Raw genomic sequence first — 23,052 nt, 5'->3', positions numbered from 1 at the left:
GGAGAAAATTTAAGTTACAGGCTGAAAACGGTTACAAAATCATAGTCACCTAGAAGTCAAGTTGATAGGGAACTCGAGAGGGTGTCACACTGTCTATTCCCGAATTTAAGCTAAGTGCTTTTCGGCTTGTTTGAAATTTACATTTTAGAGGATTGGAAATTTAAGGTTACATTATTAAAGATGGGAAACCTTCCCCTTGAGCTAGCTTGCAGAGGCTATCACATAGATATTAAATAGCTGCCATTACCTTAATCTGCAGTAAAGCTCGATGAAGGGCGCGACGCCCCCGCCTCCTCTATTAGCACACACTCAGTAAATTGGACGATCAATAAGACAAGGTGGCTCGATAAGGTACCAGCTTCTGTACCCGAGAGGAAAGTTCTAAAGAGATCTGGGCTAAGGCCCGACACACCCCCAATGTTTATTGGATAATCAAATAAGTAGAAGATGCATCTTATTGGTGGAAAAATACACATACAAAATTTCCTATTGGTCAATTTTAAGTTGGCAGAAAGAGATCGCAGTCTTGACAACTGTGATATATCCCAAAACATAGACAAATCAACTCAGTTTAGGAAACCTTAAAATAACAAATTACTTTGTAGTCTTAATCGTTCCTCTTCACATTAAAGGGCATAAGATATGTTTTTTTGTAGAGTCATCTGTGAAGAAAAGTCCCAACTTCTTGCACAAGTTGTTGCCTGTTTATATTGAAGATGGCATTCTTCAAGACGTTTCATTTAATGAACGGGCCGGGTGTACCTCGCGGTACAGGGAGAATCTATAATTATTAATTCACAGTGAATAATACCGAAATACATTCCTAACAACGTGGAAGCATGATAATTTAACGTTTACCAGTCAAAAGCCATGAGTCGATAATTGTGTTCTGGTATGGGGATAAAATGTGTAGAAGAGCGTATTGCGGTTAAGAATACGTCAAATTCAGTGGATCACCTCATCCACTACCTTCAGCTAAACCTTGATTCTTTGGAAGTTAACTACTGACCACTACCTCCCATGTACATCAATAAATTTTAGCCAGTCTTTCAAGGATAATACCTCATTGACGTTTTCTGACCTCATCGCATCCGGAAAATCCATATTTGATGTGGGCTTCCGTGATGCTTACATTTATCTTAGGGGTATTCTATCGTTTGGGATAAGATACCAACCCTCCGAATGCACGTGTTGTATCCAATTGGTTCCTATTGGCTGCTCTGCACCTTTCACTTCCTAGGTTCTCTACTATTCAAAGCTGTATTAATTTACTATTCAGAAAAAAAATTGTCAGTCTGATTGGGAATCGAACTCCCGATGTTCTGCATTCGCACTCCAGTGCCTTATCATTGCGAGCACTTATTGAGTATTTTAACACTCTCACACACATATGAGGACGAAATGGCGATTCTTTTCTCTTAACATGATTTATGTCTGCGTTCAGAAACGTTATCTGAAGTTCACGTGATAAAAACAATTACTATATGGGCAGAAGATTACTGTAGTAGTGAAATAAAATCATAAAATCCGCAATAGGTTCTGATAACGGAAGTCGTTTAGACATCACTAATAGTGTCGTCAACACGAAACATACAGGAACTCAAACAAGAAATATAATGAAGTAGTCTACGAGCGAAAAAAATACATAACCTACGTGTTGGTATCAGTAAAAATGAAAATGACTGTGATGGTTCTAACGAACAATAGCAAGTCCCAATATACTCTAATGCGCATGTGATCGCTTTCAACCAATCAGTAACCAGAACCAAATCGTGGATTTCTGGTCTGTTGGTAAATGTAGGGCGAAGGGCGAGCTAGTGGTTGGGAACACGTCAAAGGCAGCGATTGTCCGACCCCGGAGGGGAAACCGGAGCCATTACCCCAGCTGTCTAAAATACAAGGAGGACTCTATGTCGATCTGCTTAAAAGTAGGTCGTTGAACTTTTTTAAAAATTGCTATTTGTTCGGGGCGTCGACCTATAGAGATCTTTGCCCCTACTTGCACCGTGTGATATGAACCTGCGTGTAATTGGAATGGAGAGTGCTGAATATGAGGAAAGGAACGTTAAAGACGACACAAACACCCAGTCCCCAGGCCAGGGATATTAATCATTTACAATTAAAAACCCCTGACCCAGGTGGGAATCGAACGCGGGACCGCCGGATGACAGGTGGACGCGTTGCCCCCTACACCGTGGGGCCGAACTCGTTGAACTTTACTGTGCGGGTTGCCTACATCACAGGCGCTACCCCCATTTTCAGTTCAACCCTTGAACACCTTACCTTACTCGTATGGTATTTCTTTCTTCCTTTCTTAATCTGCTTACTCTCCAGGGCTCTATTTTCCCTCGGACGCAGCGAGGGATCCCACCTCTACCGCCTCAAGGGCAGTGTCCTGGAGCGTGAGACATTGGGTCAGGGAAGGATGACCAGTACCTCGCCCAGGCGGCCTTACCTGCTATGCTGAACAGGGGCCTTAGTGGTGAATGGGAAGATTGGAAGGGATAGACAAGTAAGAGGGAAGGAAGCGGCCGTGGCCTTAAGTAAGGTACCATCCCGGCTTTTGCCTGGAGGAGAAGTGGGAAACCACGGAAAACCACTTCTAGGATGGCTGATGTGAAAATCGAATTCACCTCTACTCAGTCGACCTCCCGAGGCTGAGTGAACCCCGTTCCAGCCCTCGTACCACTTTTCAAATTTCGTGGCAGAGCCGGCAATCGAAACCGGGCCTCCGGGGGTGGCAGCTAATCACACTAACCACTACACCACAGTCACAGTCTCCCCGAGTAGTGCCAGTGGAGCAGTAGCTTAGCCAGGATTGACCGTTGGGGGGTGGGGGGTGTTGTAGTTACAAAATGATGATAGAACATTATGAAGGAATTTATGCGTGTGTGGTGCGCCTTTCCATTATAAGGCCACTGATACCAGTGAATTATGTTGATATTCAGATCGCAGTACACTACAAAATCTTATATTAAAATACAGGAAAAAAATACGTTCAAGGTCAACCATTTTTACAACGAATGGTATGTTCAGTTTACAATCTAAAATCCAATTATTTAGTTTATTGTCAGTTTCTGTTTACTATTTTTTTTGTAAAAATCCCATGGGGGTGGTTCTAACCCCCCACCCCACCATAAATGTTGCTTCCCGACTTCTTGTGAATAACAACATTTCTGTTGGGTACAAGAGATATTTCTCTCTAAATGCGTGTTGCACTTCATGGTCATCAACCTGAGCAGGAGAGGATAATTCTAGGAGGACTGGGAGTTGGCCGTGCGGTTAGAGACGCGCAGCTGTGAGCTTGCATCCGGGAGATAGTGGGTTCGAACCCCACTGTTGGCAGCCCTGAAGATGGTTTTCCGTGGTTTCCCATTTTCAGACCAGGAAATTCTGGGGCTGTAAGTTACCTTAATTAAGGCCATGGCCACTTTCTTCCCAATCCTAGCCCTTTCCTATCTCATCTTCACCATAAGACGTACCTGTGTCGGTGCGACGTAAAGCAAGTTATAAAATAATTCTAGGAGGAAGTCAGCATGGTGGCAGAATAACGAAGTTCTTGACAGTATCACAGCCACTGCTATCACAAATATGCTGTTCGATTGATAAATTCTGTACAATGCATTTTTGTTGTGGTAGGGGAAAACAGGAAAGAATGTTTAGAACTGCATTCTGACCACGCTGTTTTATACCCATGATAATGAACTTCCTTCAGACTTAATATTGCAATGTGTGCGTAAACACAGTTGCGTTGATATCAGCACATCTAAGAAAGGAACGCTGTTCAGGAGAAGTAGTTTAAACGTACTAGAGAGGTTCAGTAGGTAATGCACACCTTTTTCTTGTTGTGAAATGAGAAGTTGGAGAAGGACTACATTTTATATACAGCAACTAAGAACCTTCCTTGTCAATGCCACGGAGTTTCATCTCCAGGGCCTCTTAACTTGGGAGAATGGATTGGAGACCACGGGCCCTTAGCTGAGTCCTGGAATTGTTTCCATTTGTGCCAAGTTACTCACTTTCATCTATCCTATCCGACCTCCCTTGGTCAACTCTTGTTCTTTTCCGACTCCGCCGGTATAAGAGCATTCGAGGTCTAGGGAGTCTTTTCATTTTCACGCCCTTCGTGGACCTTCTCTTTCTTCGGCCGAAACCTTCATTTTTCGAATTGTCGGACGGCTTCCATTTTAACCCTGTGATCAGTATTAATAAAGGATATTTGCCCAGTTTTAGTTCCTCTTAAAACAATAATCAGCTCCACCAAGTTTCATCCTCATTATCAAGGTAACATAATAGTTTTGTGTCCGACTCGTTGGCTGAACGGTCAGCGTACTGGCTTTCGGTTCAGAGGGTCCCGGTTTCGATTCCCGGCCGGGTCGGGATTTTAACCTTAACTGGTTAATTCCAATGGGACGGGGGTTGGGTGTATGTGTTTTCTTCACCATTTCATCCTCATCACGACGCGCAGGTCGTTTACGGGAGTCAAATAGAAAGACCTGCACCTGGCGAACCGAACCCGTCTTGGGATATCCCGGCACTAAAAGCCATACGACATTTCATTTTTCATAATAGTTTTGTTATAACATCGCTACTGAACATAAAGTACGTACAAAATAGAGAGTTGAGATATGTTTATTTTTTATCATTTTGTGGAGCAGGAGACCGTTGCAAACATTTACAGATGCTTAAAATATATGTCTATAGCAACGATCTAGGATAACAGAATAACATGATCAGTGGCGATTGAATACAAGTTTTAAGAAGTGAAAATTTAGATTCTTTCCTTCAAGAATGCCAGGCACAGCGTACGGTTGCTCTAAACCAAACGATTTCAACTGAGGTGCTCCCATGGCCCCGGCCGGCCCCGGCAGCAGCCCCGGCGCTGTGCTGTAGCCCCGGTGAGGTGGTGGGGAAGGAGGGGAAGTGCCAGAGGCAGAACCACAGGTCGTCAAGTCAGCGCGCAGCTTACGAAAACAATATTATTTATGACAATTCTGTGAACACATAAACAATTTATTCTGTACATACATTGCCTTTTTTTGCCCCAGGGGCTCTGAACTTTGGAGCGTGGGTTGGCGACCACGGGGCCCTTAGCTGAGTCCTGGCATTGTTTCCACTTACTTGTGCCAGGCTCCTTACTTTCATCTGTCCTATCCGACCTCTCTTGGTCAACTCTTGTTCTTTTCCGACCCCGACGCTATTAGGTTTGCGAGGGCTAGGGAGTCTTTCATTTTCACGCCCTTCGTGGCCCTTGTCTTTCTTTGACCGATATCTTCATTTTTCGAAGTGTCGGATCCCTTCCATTTTTTTTCCCTCTGATTAGTGTCATATACAGGATGGTTGCCTAGTTGTACTTCCTCTTAAAACAACAATCACCACCACCATCATACATTGCGTTTGCCTTAATGTACATTTAGCGTTTAAGTCGATTGTTGACATCATTTTGCGGCACCTAATTTACCAATATTGGGTACAATTGATTTGGCAGTAGAAATTCTAAGCACAGCCTCTAAGACAACATCAGACAGAGAAGTTCTAGTTATACATTTATTTAAATTCAGAATTGAAAACATCTGTTCGCATGCATACGTTGTATCGAACACTGAAGTAAATTTTAAGGCAAGTGCATGAAGTCTGGGAAATTCTGTGGATGATCACCTTTGTAAAACGAAATTAAATCACCGCTGTAGTGGTAGTACTTGTCCTTTAGGATTGCGTTGCACTGTAGTTTTATCAGCCCTGTTTGGAAATATGATGGCGATTTTTCAGGACGCGCTGAAAATGGGGTCATAAATATTTCACTTGAGGTGCCATATCATTCATTTCTTTGAATTGGGCATTGCATTTATGGTGCAAAGTCTGTAATGACGTTTGATAGTCTCTAATATTTTCGTAAGTAGACAAATGCAATCATTTTAATGAAGTGAAACCTTCAAAATTTCCGGCTTCAAGCTGACTTTTCAATAACAAACTGTGCATTTTTAAAAGCATTAATTGCATCCGGGAGTTAGTAGGTTCGAATCCCACTATCGGCAGCCCTGAAGATGGTTTTCCGTAGTTTCCCATTTTCACACCAGGCAAATGCTGGGGCTGTACCTTAATGAAGGCCACGGCCGCTTCCTTTCAACTCCTAGGTCTTTCCTATCCCATCGTCGCCATAAGACCTATCTGTGTCGGTGCGACGTAAAGCCCCTACAAAAATAAAGGATTAATTCTTTCACGCATGGTGCTAATCAGTGTGTTTCTCCCTTGCAATGAAATATTTAAATCATGCAAATAAGACGTTATGTCCGCCAAGAAAGCGAGATCAGCTATCCATTGTTTATTCCGCAAAGTTGGTTGTGGAGAATCTTTCATCTCCATGAACAGAGCAATTTCTTCAATTATTGCAAAGAAGGTTGCTAGCACTTTCGCGAAACTTAACCAGCGCACAATACGATAAAAGGGAATGTCGCTACATTCTGCCTCGAGATCCTTTAAAAATTCATTGAACTGCCGATGGTTCAAACCTTGCTTTCTGCAGAAATTTACATATTTTGACATAGTATCCATGACAGATTTAAAGTTGCGATTTTTTTTTTTTTGCACATAAGTGTTCTTGATGTAAAATACAACGCACTGTGTGGAATAGGTGGGGAAGGAGGGGAACGGTGCTGCTGAGTGCAGCGCTGATGCGCCCCAGCACTATACTCCGTACGGCTCTACTTCTAAATTGACGTTTTAGCAGATTTTGGCTCTGTCTGGTGGTTATGCGCTGAAGCATAGACATCCAACCAATCCCAAGCTGCCATTCATATCGATTTATATCGGCAGAGCACGATCTCGAAACCTAGTTACCAATTCTAATATTTACATTCGCCACGTGGTTAACTTATCTCGCTCAGCGTGTATGGTATTCCGTACGGTTCGCGATCTTTTGCATTTTCCTTCAATTTTTAGTGTGTTTTTCATATTTTTGGAGGGTTTCAGTGACTCTGAAATCAGTAGAGTGGTCCGTTTGTAGGCCATAACCTCCTTTCTGTGCCAGCTATCGAGTCTAACCTAGTCAGCGTTCGGTGACAGACGTATTGTGTGGAGTTGTCAGGAGAGCCGGCGTGGAATGTGAACGGTGGCCAGTAAAGTAATTCGAGAGGGAAGAGGAAGATGATTGGCGTGGATCAATATCGTGTGGCTATTGCAAGATGGCAGATGAAAGGGAAAAAGGAGATAGCTAGAAATAAAGGAAGTATAATGGAAACAAGAATGATGGACGAGATGATATTGGCGGCAGTGGTGATTATGATATTACTAGTTATAGGAGGAGTAGAGGTAAACCCTGGCCCGACTTCTAGTGGCAACATGAACTGGGAAGACGTGGAGATCATTAGAAAAGTGGTGAAAGAAGTGGTGGAAGAAGTATGCCCGTTTGAGCAGATTAAGAATATGATGAAAGAGCAAATGAAAGAACTTGAGCATATAAGGCGGGGGATACAGGGAAAAACAGACGAGATAATGAGTAGAGTAGAAACCAGCGAGAGAGAAATCATATCACTCAAGTCAAAAATAAGGGAGATGGAAGGAGAGGTGGTGAAGTTGCGAGCGGAAATTGAAGACTGTAACCGAGAACGGAGGAAGAAATGCCTATTCATATATGGAGTACCGGAAGATAAAGCAGAAGATAAAGTACTGACAACATACAAAGTTGTGGAAGTCATCCAGAAAATGATGAGAATTAATTTTAGCGAAGTCGATATTGATGATGTAGAAAGGATAGGTAAAAAACGGGGTGATAGGCCGATCAAACTGAAGCTATTCTCCACCTTGATGGCGGAAGTAGTGAGAAGAAGTGCAGATAACATACGGAGTACAAAAATTTGGATTAAAGAAGACATTGGTAGAGAAGGGGTAAAGAACATAAACACTCTGAAGAAACATTTGGCCAGGGCTAAATTACAGGGGTTAAGAGCTCATATTAAGGGTCAAAAATTAGTAGTGACCAACGGTATTTGGACTAGAACATGGAATGCGAAGAAATTACGAGAAATGGAAGATGACAGGAATGACGAAGTAGTAGTGGGAAAGAGAGTGGAGGAAAGACAAGCCAGAGACTGTAAAGTGGGGGATGAAGAACATGGGGGCAAAGAAAGAAACAAGGATAGTAAGGTAAAGGAACCAAGCTCGCAGCATGAAGGAAGTAACTGATAGATTTGTTAACCATAGCGAACAGGGAGGTAATGGCAGAGATGAGGAATGTGATAAGGAAGGAAACCAGGGAGACCTGGGCATTAACGAAGGAGTCCAGGACGGAGGCCAGTGGGAGAGAAGATAGAAGGATACAGGGAGAGATTGTGGGAGTAGAAACACAAGACGTAACAAGAGTAAGCAAACGAAGTGAAAACACGACTGGGAAGCAAGAAGAAGAAGCAAGAGGTGCCCTAGTGAGAGGGAGAAGTCTGAGCCTAAGAGAGTTATGGGGCAAAAAGAACAGAGTAGACGAAGGCATTGTGACAAGAAGCAAAAAGTTAATGTGTAGTGAGAAGTAAATGGCTATATACACGATAATAGTGGAGTGTGTGCGTGTTATTCATAACTTTGTTAAGAGCGAGTAAACGACGGGTGTGATAGAAGAGAAGTTTCCAGGTGGTCAAGTGTGTAGTGAATGTGAGGAAGAGGGTGTGATAAATTGGTCAGATGATAAGGAGAAAGATAATATCTGGTGACGGTTGGTTTATGAGCTGGGGTCCTAGTTATCCCAGTTGTCAGTGAGTGAACACGGCTTCATTTAAGGTGGTGAGTTGCATGGGTTCTAAAGTTAACAAATATAGTGAATTAATAGAGGTTGAAGAGTGATCAACAAGAAAGAAATGTGAAGTGTAATAACTGCACATCGGCACTACGGTGGAGATAACACGTAGTCAGGTTAGCAGTATAAGTAGAATATAAGAAAGGTCAGTGTCTAAGAGAGAATGTGCTGAGTGCGAACCCGGCCGGAAGTGGAACAGTCAGTGGTCTAGTGCAGACTCAGCCCGACACAGCACTGTACTCTGCTCAAGTTATATGTTGCCAGTTTTAGCTTCACATTGCCAATAATGCCATACAGTCTATAGATGGAATTACCCTGCTGCAATAGTTCTTTTAGTCTTCGTTTTATCCCTTTTCTTAATAGCAATATTGAGTTTTTACATTTTAATATTATTATTTTCAGTACGACTAGCTTTCATTTATCCCTGGTCTTAATAGCAATATTGAGATTTTTTGAGGTTTTGTTCATATCTGGAAAGATAACATTGACTCATGGACATTTGATTATTATTATTTCCAGCAACTTTGTTTTTCCACATTTGGTGTTCGCTATGTTTACTATACGAGCATTATTCTATGTGTATAGTATTTTAAGCTGTCTAGGTTGGGCACTATTATTTTTCTCCCTTAATGGATCAATAAGGCCTCATCGCTGTAGATCTGGAAGAAAAATAAAGGCTTTACTTACTGTGCCAGCTATTAGCCGTTAGTGATGTGTTATTTCCTCATTCTCTTTTATTGTTAATAATATATTCTCTTTTAGTGCCAGATATTGTTAGAAAGTGTAGTTCTTGTGAATTTGTTTTCAATCCATATTCATTCGGTTTTCAAGTACTGTATTACAATTTACAAGGGCTGTTTACCGCAGTCGTATTGCATCAGCTGTTCTCACAGGCGTAGCGCGCTGGCAACAGAGGAAAGGCGATGCTCATTTGTTTTACGAAACTTCAATTTGGAAGTAAGGCCGTGCGGAGTATAAGTGCTCGAGTTGGAAAGGCCTGCTCTAAACGGAGTAACATGTACGCATGGCAGAAGCAAAGCTACGGCGGGGCGGGGGTGTTATTGGGGGTTACAATCCCCCATTCCCATGGAAATTTTACACAAAATAAAATGAACAAACAGACAGTAAACAATAAAATAAACATTCAGAGATATAACTGTAAAACCAACAGATCTGTTGAATCTGTTTTCTAAGAAGCTTCGAAAGTTGGATTTTAGATTGTAAACTCAACATACTATTCGCTGTAAAACTGTTGACCTTGATCATATTGTTATTATTCTGTATTTTAATGTAAGATTTTGTAGTGTACTGCAATCTGAATATCAACATAATGTACTCGTATCATTGTCCTTATAATGACAAGAGTTGCATGCGCGCACCACACAAGCATCTTCCTTGTATTCTATCATAATTTTGTAACTATAACACCCTCCCCCACCCCACCCCCCAACCCTCCAGTCGGCCGATCCTGGCCACGCTATTGACGCATGGTGATTGATGATGTTCCCTTTTACCGACGTCGACAGAGGGCGGTGAATCACAGCACGACGATCCTTGAGTCCAATTAGTGGGGTAGGCCGTGGATAGTACGGTCATGACTTCCACGTTTCTTTGAATTTCTTTGCATACTGTCGGAAGCAGAACTTAACATGCCCTGATGAAGATCAATGCAATTTGGATGAAAGCTCGGCTTCATTAACTAAATATAGTGGCTTTAGTTCAGTATTCGTTTATTTATTTACGTTAAATACTATGAGCCACGAAAACCTACGTTCATTACATATTATATTCTCTTTGGTCTCGCAGTTATTTATTTTCGAGAAGATCGTGGAGTGTTTTTAAGCTTGTTCGGCGACATCACGCCATATTTCACGGGGCTTTTGTTGCAGATTGATGGGTAAGAGAAGAAAAAGTATGAAGAAACGAAAAGAAAAAAAGAAGAAGATTCTATTGGGGGATCAAAACTTTGGCGCCATTAACAAAAACATAGTCACCGCGGCGACTTGGCGCCCGGTACTTCTGCTCCCCTGCTACACAGGATGTTCAACCGGGTACATGAGTGTTAGAGGGTAGGTCGTACTGATAAATATATCGAAAAAAATTGATATTTCGCACCGTCCTCATTTTATCAGCTGATGAAATTAGTCAATCAGATCGCTGGGTGGTTTAAGAAAAATACTTTCACCAGGGGAGAGATATGAACACAGACCTCCGAGATGACAGGATCACGCCATAGCATATACACTACGCTGAGGTGACATCGGCAGAAACCCACGGTGTGCTTGTGTTTGATGCTGATTTCTTGGTATGTCTCTCAAGCCGGTCTAAGTCACTTTAAAATTTAGCAACACGGCCTCGCAAAACCCATATGAATTCGCCCGTTATGAGATCTGATTGGTTAACTTCAGTAGCTGATAAAGTGAAAACGGCGTGAACTATCGAAGTATTTTTTTTTTCAAATTATTTATCAGTACGACCAACCCTCTAACATTCACATACAGGTTCACGTTGTTTCCGAGCATTCTGTATATACTCAACATGACGTATTACGTTGAAAGTTTATTTCGAATACAACGCTGTCGTGAAAATTCACTATTCAAGGAGTGAGGTGGTTTACTCCTCGCCGAGCCAGAAGTTCCTCTTACATGCCAGTCTACCGAGCCCACGCACGCAACAACCTACCCCATGAGCAACTTTTTCACAGTACTCGCAATAGGGACTGGCTGCAGAAGGAGTGGCATTACTAGCAATACTCATACCTCTGTCACTTTCATGTTCGCGATGCCAAGGATAAGACTCAGACAGGTCAATGAAAGTAATGAATTTGTTCTAGTCCACATCAAAAGACATAGTGCTGTGTAAGAACTCTTTTAGGGGCAATGATTCACATGTTTCCAAGATAACTGATTCAAACGTGAAGTCATACATACTGCTCGGAGCTCACTTAGTTGCTAGGCTGAGGAATGTGACCACCGGGCGAGTTGGCCGTGCGGTTAGGGGAGTGCAGCTGAGAGCTTACAACCGGGAGATAGTAGGTTCGATCCCCACTGTCGGCAGCCCTGAAGGTGGTCTTCCGTCGTTTCCCATTTTCACACCAGGCAAATGCTGGGGATGTACCTTAATTAAGGCCACGGCCGCATTCTTCCCACTCCTAGGCCTTTCCTAAACCATCTTCACCGTAAGACCTTTCTGTGTCGGTGCGTTGTAAAGCAAATTGTCAAAAAGGAGGGAAAAAAAGAAAAAAAATGTGACCACCGGTAATCCAGCGCAAGCCAGTCTGACTGAAGTGTAGCGGTATCTGTCTTCCAAAAAAAAAAATATATATATATATATATTGTGTCATAACATTCAGAACGCACAGAACACTAATTTGAAAATTGGAAATACGTCATTGATGTTTTCATTTAAAGGACAATTATTAAGGATGATCGCCTAAATGCTGCGAAGTTCGAAAGTCTACACCAAGTAGCTGGAGCCATTGATGATGATTTTTTTAGAGTCGCACCGATACAGATAGGTCTTATGGCGACGATGGGATAGGAAAGGGCTAGGAACGGGAAAGAATGGCCGTGGCCTTAATTAAGGTACAGCCTGGTGTGAAAATGGGAACACACGGAAAACCATTTTCAGGGCTGCCGACAATGGGATTCGATCTCACTGTCTCCCGAATGCCAGTTCACAGCTTCGCGACCCTAACCGCACGGCCACTTTCTCGGTGACGGTGATGATGATGATGATGATGATGATGATAATGATGATGATTACAACATTAATTTAATTATGATTGTTTAAAATCAAACAACATGACTTGGCTGATGATGCTGATTTGTATTTCCTCTAGCTTCCGATCACACTGCTTAATCATGAATGTTCCCTATTATTTGCCTAGCTTCACTACGAATTATTTTCTATTTCTTGCAAACGGTGGTCATAAGGAAAGCAGAAAATATATCCACCGAGTAAAAAAAAAAAAAAAAAAAATGTATGCACCGTCATGGAAAACCCTGTGGAAAAAAAGCCGGACAATATTGAGTTCTGTCTGTTAGGTCATCAGCCCAGAGGCTGGTTGGATCCTCAAATAGCACCACCAAAGGTTATGCGGTTATAAGGAAACCCCAAAAACCAATGGCAGCACCAAAATGAGGCGTACTAGGCAAGATGAGGAGTGAGGTAGTTTGCCATTGCTTTCCTCACTGAGTCAGAAAGTACTATTGCAGCACGACTGACCCTATGAGCAGCACCTTTCATAACACTCAGATGCAATAGTTGTGCTCAGCACTACCCATACCCCAGCAGCTTCCATATTGTCACAGCCATGGATGTTGACTGGGACTTCGGTGGAAGGTACACTTTACTCTGGCCTGTGCCAACAGATGGATGCAAAAGTACTGTATCCATCAAGAAATGACAGCAGGCAGAATATTGAGTTATAATAACGATTTAATAAGAGCGCTGATACTGACACCAAGATAGAAAGTTATTCAGAGAATATTTGAAGAGCGAAACCGATATTTTCAGTTACCTAGTAGTAAAGAGGTTGCTATTGTAACGACAGCTAATCTGTGTGGAGGGAAGAGTATTCCCCCGCTCTCTGCTTCACCCCGCGCTAGTAAACACACGAGCTCCAAACAGTACTACTTTTTTTCGCCTAGTGGTTTAACGTCGCAATAACACATCGAAGGTTTTTGGCGATGCAAAGATAGGAAAGGGCTAGTATTGGAAAGGTAGGAACCGTGGCCTTATGGTGTGAAAATAGGAAACCACAGGAAACCATCATTAGGGCTGCCGGGATATGGACCCACCTTCTCCCGAATGCAGCTTACAGCTACGCGACCCTAACCGAACGGCCAACTCACTTGGTCATACAAACTTTGTGTACCAACGTGAAATGAATTTTATCATCGTCTTTTTAAGAAGCCTAACATCTAGGTCATCGGCACAGTCGTTTTCTGGACGCAGTTGGTATCAGTGGCGGCCGGTGACTTGACACGTAAGAGGTTGCATATTTTCAATTACAATATTTTACACTACGGACTTGTCGCTTTCACAAAAGTATGCATTAAAGAAAAGTAAGTTTGAGGCGAAAGTTTGAAGAGCACACACAAAATAATAATTTGTCTGTATTGATGATGTTTGTTTACTCACTCATCACCCTGTTCCAGGCCGCCCTCAGCTGCTTTGTCCATTCCTTCGTCGTCCATGCTCTGGTAGTGTAAGGAGCAAGGAATCACACTGCAAAAAATAAAGACCATTATAGTTGTGACAAACGATTACACCAGATACATCAATTCACATAACTTACTAAAGCCCAAATTATTTTTCTGTAACTTATTTTTAATGTTTAGCGGAAACATATGCAATACGAAAACATGACATTAAAAGCACGTTCTAAATTATGTAGCTTATGTGAAACGTCTCTCGTATGTTGTAATTAGAAATAATAATAATAATTTCGTGTGGCTATTTCTAGCCGAGTGCAGCCCTTGCAAGGCAGACCCTCCGATGAGGGTGGGCGGCATCTGCCATTTGTAGGTAACTGCGTGTTATTGTGGTAGAGGATAGTGTTATGTGTGGTGTGTGAGTTGCAGGGATGTTGGGGACAGCACAAACACCCAGCCCCCGGGCCATTGGAATTAACCAATTAAGGTTAAAATCCCCGACCCGGCCGGGAATCGAACCCGGGACCCTCTGAACCGAAGGCCAGAACGCTGACCATTCAGCCAACGAGTGTAATTAGAAATGATAAACACATTGAAATTTTTACACAGTTGTATTGGTTCATTTAAATGTTCATTTCCTTATGTTTAGCAATTATCAGCATGGTACTATTATTTCGGAAATTACGTGGACCACAGAGGAGTAAGAAGCTACCGGTGTGAATGGGCGGACAACGAATTAACTAGAGCATGAGTTGTTGTTGTTTGAGTCATCAGGCCATAGACTGGTTTGATGCAGCTCTCCATGCCACCCTATCCTGTGCTAACCTTTTCATTTCTACGTAACTATTGCATCCTACATCTGCTCTAATCTGCTTGTCATATTCATACCTTGGTCTACCCCTACCGTTCTTACCACCTACACTTCCTTCAAAAACCAACTGAACAAGTCCTGGGTGTCTTAAGATGTGTCTTATCATTCTATCTCTTCTTCTTGTCAAATTTAGCCAAATCGATCTCCTCTCACCAATTCGATTCAGTATCTCTTCATTCGTGATTCGATCTATCCATCTCACCTTCAGCATTCTTCTGTAACACCACATTTCAAAAGCTTCTATTCCCTTACTTTCTGAGCTAGTTATCGTCCATGTTTCACTTCCATACAATGCCACGCTCGACACGAAAGTCTTCAAAAACATCTTTCTAATTCCGATATCAATGTTTGAAGTGAGCAAATTTCTTTTCTTAAGACAGCTCTTCCTGGCTTGTGCTACTCTGCACTGAGTTAACACAACGAAATTCGAAATTTTATTTATTTACTTCTTTTTTGAATTTAAAATTTGATAAATAGAAGATCTGAATGAACAATAACAATAGCACATGGCCTAGGAGTCTGAGCTCCAAAATTTAATATAGTCCAGCCCCTCAGAGGCACAAGTTTCTTACAGCGCACAATCTTCAAATAATGTGTTTTCCGTCACGCAGCCCTGGTTTCGGCTTATCTTCTGCTGAACAGTTTTTCTTCTTCTTTTCCAGAAACATCAACAGGGGCAAAAAGTGTCCATACTAAATGGCCTTAATGTAAAATAAAAAGTTTGAATATAATTGGCGATGAGAAAAAGGCTAGGAGGCGAAACACTTATATTCCTTCTGAAGCATTTTTTAAAATCCCTAAGTTGGCTTATGGCCCAAATATACAGAGGCTAAGCCTATTCTACACCGGGGTGACTAAATGAGGAACATTAAATACCCAAAGAGTGTTAAGAATTTTATAGGATAAGAAACTTAAGTCGCCCCCTACCAAGTTGAATGGGAATCAACAGCGGGTAATCACTCTTTGTTCCCTTGTATTACATATTTCCCAGTAGGGAATAAAACAGAGTCCTTCGACTGGCCGAAAATTTTACATTTAAACTACCAGGTTTAGAAATTTACATAAAATAAAAGAGTTTTGTAACCTTCCCCTCAAGCTATCTGCCGGAGCCATCACTTGTTAAGGAAATTCTGCCATTACCTTGAGTTGCTGGGCCTTCCAGATGCAGACCTGCGGCCTCTGACTCCGACGAACACTCTGCACTCACTAAACTGGAGTGATGAAGATGACGATCGATCCCTAAAGTGCCCAGCTTTTATAGTATTTCCAGGGGAAGTTTCCAGAGCTCTTTGCAGATAGGCTGGGTGCCTGTACACACTCCCAATTTTAATTCGCTAGCGAAAATATTCACAACATTTCTGAATCGTTGATAGATACTGGAGATTGAGAGGGAGAAGTATTGACAACCTTGACCAAAAAAAAAAAAAAAAAAAAAAAAAATCAAAACTAAGTTTAGCCAATAGTGAAAATCAATTTTCCCTTAAGAATTAATTGTCCTTAATCCCGCCAGAGAGGGCACTTAGGTCGAACGTAGGACATCTAATAGTTGCAAACCCAAGTATCTTGCATAACATTAGTTCAAGTTCAATTATATAGATGGCCTTATAGCAGGCGCGCAGTTTAACCGGATGGAGGTGTACCCCCGGTAAAATTATTATTATTATTATTATTATTATTATTATTATTATTATTATTATTATTATTATTATTATTATTATTACCACCTATGTCCGTCTCTGTGGTGTAGTGGTTGGTGGGATTAGCTGCAATATTATTATTATTATTGTACCGGGCGGTACACCTCTACTCTGTTTATTTAAAAGTTGCGCCAGTTGAAACTCCTCTTCTGGAGGAAGGTTGAACTTTATCTATTCTATTAATTCTCTACTTTCTCAGAAGATGTCACCACGTGGAAAATTTTGAGTTTTTGAACTGTGTCACTTTTGATGTGTTTTTGTTTCGCTTGAAGTAAGAAGTGTGAACTTTCTCTTCTAGAGGACACTACTGAAGATCAACAATAGTGCGACCTAGTGCGGAGTTAAAGAACTATTTTGTTGGAGAAATTTTTATTTCAAGAGTTTGTTCTTTGTTAAATTTCTTTCTGTCATGGTTTAAGTTGGCTGTATACCCCTCTTTTTCCCCTTATTTTGGATCTAGCCAATCCCGGATTTCTTTAATTAATTTTCCACCAATAATGTGTTTCTTTTTCCTCTATGTAGGGGTTTCTTTTCCCGAACCAATAAAAACTTTGAGGGAGGGTGTTTTATTTCCCCTAACGCCTAGAATCTTCCGCGAGAGGATATAAACTGCTGATTTTGGGGTCTCCGGGCCACTTCTGTTCCATCTTTCAGTGTATTAAGTACATAGCAGGAGGCGGGAAGCGCCTCTTTCCTCGGCAGCGATCTACTACCAGGTAATGGCCTATTAATATCTTCTTTTCTTGCTAGGTCGGCAGTTTAACTCTCGCGGCGGGTTCGAAGCGTTTTCCATCATGTAACCTTTTCCTAAAATGTAACTACTCTTTTCTTCTATTCTCTTGTAAAGCTACATTATGGGATAGAGAGTGCTAACCCTCTCGAGTTCCCACTCACATCGTCTTGAGGTGAACTTATTTTTCTCAACCAATTCTCCCGTAATGTAATGTAAATTGCCTTTAAGTCACCTCTGTAGTATGGGATTAGCCCTTGTATTAACGGCCTAGTGCCAAGTAGGTCTTAAGCAAAGTGTATTAGGAGTGCAAGTTCGCCTCCTCTCAAGTTGTATTTTAGAGGTCATGTATTAATCTTTTCTCACCTAATAGACCTCAGTAGGTTGGGTATTTTACCCCTGTGTATATGTCCTTTGAGGACAACTTGAAAGTTGAGTTTGGTGTGGCCTGGGAGAGGCTTCACTTTAAGAGCGAGTGGCTCTTTTCTAAAACTGAGAGTTGTATGCCTCGAGGAGGCTTTACTGTGTAATTTGGAGCAAGGGCTCCAGGGTTTGAGTGGGGTCTTCTGCCCCTTTTGTTGAAATTGGTATATCGTAAAGTTGAGCTAGTTGCTCAAGAATTGTGTTTTCAGGGCTCGAAGCCCAAATTCTTTAATCCCTGTAATTGTACATTTCAAGTTGTATTTTGGCTACTAAGTACCTGTTCTATTTGTTGTTACCTAATTTTGAAAAGAAAATATAACCCAGGTAAATTTTAAATTACTTTTACATTAACTTTGATTCCGTAGTTTGAAACCCATTCACGCCCGCACCTTCTTACGCCTCTACCTACCGCTAAAACACGGTAACAAGTGGTAGCAGAGCGTGGTTGAATGGGTCTCAATTTAGCCCCTTTTGACGGCTAAACATTGCTTTGATTCGAACTCTAACAATTTTCTCAGTTGCTGGAATTTTTGAGTTTTTCAAAATTGTTCTGTCATCATGCCCGGCCCTCGCGATGTTCTCCTCCTTAACTATTTGCGCAAAGAGGAGTTGATATACGAGTTAACTATCAGAAATGTGCAATCTGGAGGCACGGTTGCAATCGACACCAACAAGCTTAGAGAGTCCCTTGATTTGCCCATTTCCATCCCCAATTTGGGAGAGAAAGAAATTGATGACTCTCTTTCCACGATCGTCGAGAATATTACTGGGCTAGCATCTGTAGTCAGCTTTTTTGATGAAAACGATCCGTCTCCTAATCAAATTAAGCGTGTGCAAGGCAGGCTGTATCACTTTGCAAATAGAGTTAATGATCTGTTGTCTCTAAAGGTGAATGACGTTCAGAGGAAGGACGCTAATACGCTCCTTGAAACTATTTCTGAATTGTCTAATAAGGTCACTCAATTGCTAACCGGCGAAGCTCCTCCCAAAACTGATCAACCCGCCACGGTGAATGTAGGTAACGAGGAAGAGCCTCCTCAGGGAGAAGTCAATAGGATAACCGTTGCTGCTCAAACTATCTCTGCCCCATCGAACAACGAATCTGAACGCCGTGCGTCATTGAGTAACACCCGCTCTGAATTAACTTCTTTGCCCTTGAAACCTTTAACGACTATGTCACCTGGGTTCAGCAGCTTGCCTCATCCTTTGGCAATGTTGCTTAGAGGTATCTCTAAGTTTTCCGTCAACACCACCAGTGACGTAATTTCATTTTTAAGATTTCTAGTGGAATTTCAGGATCATGCCCTTGTGTTTTCTCTTTCCCCATGTCAAATTTTGCAAATTATCTATCCTTATGCTATTGGTGTTCTATCTGACAAAATAGTTAGAGCCATCGCTGAGCAATCTTCTATTGAGGATTTCCATGCCCATTTGCTAGCTAACTTCATCCCGGCTAGGGCCAGGTCCTCCCTTATTCAGAAGTACTATTACCGTGTACAGCGCTTGGATGAAAACTTGGCTGATTTCATTCAAGATATCAAATTCTACACTAGGGTGTTTGCTCTGCACTTTCCTGAGGATCAGATCGTGCAAGCTATTGTTGAAGGGATTTCACCACCCTACAGGTCATATTTGTGTTTCGCGGCGTGCCCGCAAACCTTCTCTGAACTGGAAGCATTAGCCGTCTCTGCGGAAGGAGTTAGGTATGCCGATTCCTTGCGTGTGGCGAAAGAACCCCCGCCTTCCTTAAGTAACACTCGGCCTCCACCTCGCCGACCAGTCAATCCCCGTAAATGTTATGCTTGCGGGTCGCCTGACCATCTGCGGAATAAGTGTCCTCTGATCAAGTCAAGTGGGACAAGGAATGGAGCAGGGTCATCACAAGGCTGTTTTAAGTGTGGGGCCTTCTCACATATCGCCAAGAATTGCCCAAACTCAAATAGCACCCCCTCCTGCTCAACTTCTGGTGCAAATTCCAGCTATTCCAATAATAAAAGGTGACTAGTGGCGTCGGCTGAGCCGACTAACCCATCTTCCCGAGACTTAGCCCCTAGTAAACAGGTTGTAAATGCAGAGAACGACCAGCCTTCAAATTTATCTTTTGAATGCCCTAAAGAGTGTCTTAGGATCGCGGCGGATTCCCCCGCACCTGTTCCTTTTCTTAAGATTGAGTTAAATAACGAGCCTATAACAGCTCTCTTAGATTCAGGCAGTGTTTGTTCCATTATTTCGGCTGATTGGTATTCTAAATTGAAATCTGTTTGTAAACTCCCTGACTATGACTCATCTCCTGTTAAATATGTTTCGGCTAATTCATCTCCATTAGAAATTCTAGGTTCCTTACATGTCAAAATTCGGGTTTTTAAATTTACATGGAAGATCAAATTGTTTGTGGCCAAGCGTTTGTCTTGCCCCATCATATTGGGAGCGGACTTCATTTCTCACACTGGTCTTGTGCTCGATCTCCAGAGTAGGTCGTGCACATTCAAATTTGCGTCCAATTGTAGAATTCCCTTGTTAAAGTGTAATTCTGTATCATGTTCATCTATTTCGCCTACCCAGGATGAGATGTTGTTAGACCTTAGACATCTACCTGAGGAGCAGGCTGATAGTATTCGCAAACTGTGTCAGTCGTTTCCCGAGGTGTTCTCTGATACTCTTGGTGTTACTGACCTTATTGAATACAAAATTGAGGTTACGGATTCGATTCCTGTCCGTTTTCCACCGTATAGGCTATCTCCACCTAAAATGAAGGCTCTGAAAGAAATCATCGATCAGATGTTGAAGGATGGTATTATTAGGCCCTCTAAGTCAGCGTATTCTTCGCCTATTTTTCTAGTCCCGAAACCCCAAGGAGGCTTCAGGCCTGTCATTGATTACAGGGCTCTCAATCGGAAGGTGGTGTTGCAATCTGTGCCCCTTCCCGACCTTCATTCTTGCTTTTCATGGTTTCGAAAGGCCAAGTTCTTCACTATCTTGGACTTGAATCAGGCCTATAATCAAATTCCCCTTGCCGAGGAGTCTAAACATCTTACTGCGTTTGCCACGGATTGGAATTTATACGAATACAACCGCGTGCCTTTCGGGCTCCCCACGGGGGCAGCTGTGCTCACTAGGCTACTAGATAGGGTCTTCTCCGACATCAAATTTGAGTACTTATATCACTACTTAGATGATGTCGTCGTATTTTCCGAAACCTTTGAAGAACATCTAGATCATCTGCGAGAAGTTCTCAATCGCCTTCGTAAGGCTGGGTTAACTGTTAAGTTGTCCAAGGTTGCCTTTGCTAAGCCCTCTATGTCATTCCTAGGGCATATTGTGTCACCCGATGGAGTAGCAGTCGATCATTCTAGAACACAGGCCATCCGTGATTTTAAACCTCCTAAGGACATCAAAGGTATCGCTAGATTCATTGGTATGGTGAATTTCTTCAGGAAGTTCATTCCTAACTTCGCTAATAGAGCGGCGCCCTTAAACCTTCTTCGTAGGAAAGGCATCAAATTCGAGTGGGGACCTTCTCAACAAGCCGCTTTTGAAGATCTAAAATTAGCTCTCTGTAATGCCCCTGTACTTGCTATGCCTGATTTCTCGAAGAAATTCATCGTCCAAACCGACGCATCGTCGTCAGCAGTAGCCGCAGTTCTTCTTCAAGAGACTGAACTAGGGAGGCGACCCATCGCCTATGCGTCTAGGACATTGTCAGCTCAAGAAGCAAAGTACTCCATATATGAGCTTGAAGGTTTGGCAGTCTTATTCGCCTTAGAAAAGTTCCGTCTCTATCTGGAACACGTCAAATTCGATCTGGAGACAGATAATCAAGCCTTAAGCTGGGTCTTAGGTAGGCCGCGTCGTACAGGTCGTATAGCCCGTTGGGCCATCCGTATTTCTGCCTTCCAATTCGATGTACGGCATATCAGAGGTACTGAAAATGTTGTTGCCGATGGACTCAGCCGTATGTTTCATAACGACGTAGAGACCCACGAACCGGTCGACAGTTCATCACCTTCCGAGTCCATACTATCTGGTGTTAATGCCATCTTAACAGATGCTCCCATGCTTTTTAGGGATATTGAGAAATACCAACGTGAAGATCCGACGCTGGCTCCGATAATGGAAACCCTTTCTTCTGGGGAACATGCTGTCCCTTATGTTCTGAGGAATGGTGTTCTATGTTGCCCTTCGAGGCATGATAAGTTGATGAAAGTTGTTGTTCCAGCGGTTCTTGTACCTATGATCTTCAAATACTATCATGAGACCCCATTGGGGGGGCATCTTGGAATCTTTAAAACTCGTGAAAAGATTCGTGAAATGTTCATATGGAAAGGTATGGACGGTGAAATTCGGGAACTTGTAAAAGCTTGTAAATCTTGTTTGATCAGTAAACCCACCATGTCCACTAAAGTAGGCCTTTTGTCTTCTCATCAAGCGTCGCGCCCCATGGAACGCCTGTATATCGATTATGTGGGACCCTTCCCCCAGTCAAAGGGTAATGCCAACAAGTTCATCTTTGTGTGTGTAGATGGTTTTACAAGATTTTCCTGGTTATTTCCGACTAAGCTGGCTACCGCTCAGTCCACCATTACTTGCCTAAATTCTATTTTTGCTTCTTTTGGTCCGTGTCAATATATTGTATCTGATAATGCTAAGGCTTTTACATCAAATTTATTTCGTAAATTCTGTTTTGACTTGTCCATCTCTCATGTAACTACTTCTGCTTATTACCCTCAACCTTCTCTGGCTGAACGGGTTAACCGTAATCTCAGGTCCGCACTTATTGCCTATCATCATGAAGATCATTCTAGGTGGGACACGTCCCTGCATTGGTTAGCTTTTGCTTTGAATTCGGCGGTCCATGAATCACACAAATTTACTCCAGCTTCTTTAATGTTCAAGTTTGTTCCCAACTCGCCGCTCTCTAACCTCTGGTCTCTGAATGACATTCTGCCCGAGACAATAGATCCGGACAACATTAAAGATCTTTGGAAGAAGGCTAAAGCTAATCTTAAAGTATCTCATGAAAAGGTTAGGGAAAGGTATGATCGTGGACGGAGACCCACCACTTTGAAGGTAGGTGACCAGGTTATGGTCAAAAATTTTGTTCCCGCGGGCAAGCTTGCCCCCAGATTTCATGGGCCTTGTATCATTCTCGATTTTCTTACGCCGGTTACCTTATTGCTAAGTAATCCAGCCACCGAGAGGATATTTAGAGTTCACCTGTCCCAGGTGAAACCGGTGTAATTTCTGTGTTAACTTGCTTCATATTATTTTGAAAGGATATGAAGGTTATATTTTTTCTTTTTTTGAGTTTCACTTTTAAGGCATTCTGCCCCTCTGTAATATTTTGGTTTTAGATGTAAGCATGTTTGTGAAACCTGCCCCGACCCATTAAA

General features: G+C 42.3%; 1 protein-coding gene across 3 annotated transcripts in view; it reads right to left on the bottom strand.

The window, feature by feature from the left end:
* LOC136873763 (uncharacterized) overlaps positions 1-23,052 on the bottom strand; it is a 304,007-nt gene that overhangs the window by 72,646 nt on the left and 208,309 nt on the right. For all 3 annotated transcript variants that reach the window (XM_067146955.2, XM_067146953.2, XM_067146954.2), the window contains exon 4: positions 13,928-14,014. In XM_067146955.2, coding sequence (XP_067003056.2) covers positions 13,928-14,014 — 87 coding nt within the window. The remainder of the gene's footprint in view (positions 1-13,927; positions 14,015-23,052) is intronic.

Source organism: Anabrus simplex, chromosome 5 (genome assembly GCF_040414725.1).
Source record: "Anabrus simplex isolate iqAnaSimp1 chromosome 5, ASM4041472v1, whole genome shotgun sequence".
NCBI lineage: Eukaryota > Metazoa > Arthropoda > Insecta > Orthoptera > Tettigoniidae > Anabrus > Anabrus simplex.
Note: the sequence above shows the minus strand (reverse complement) of the source record. Positions and strands in the feature narration are given on the sequence as shown.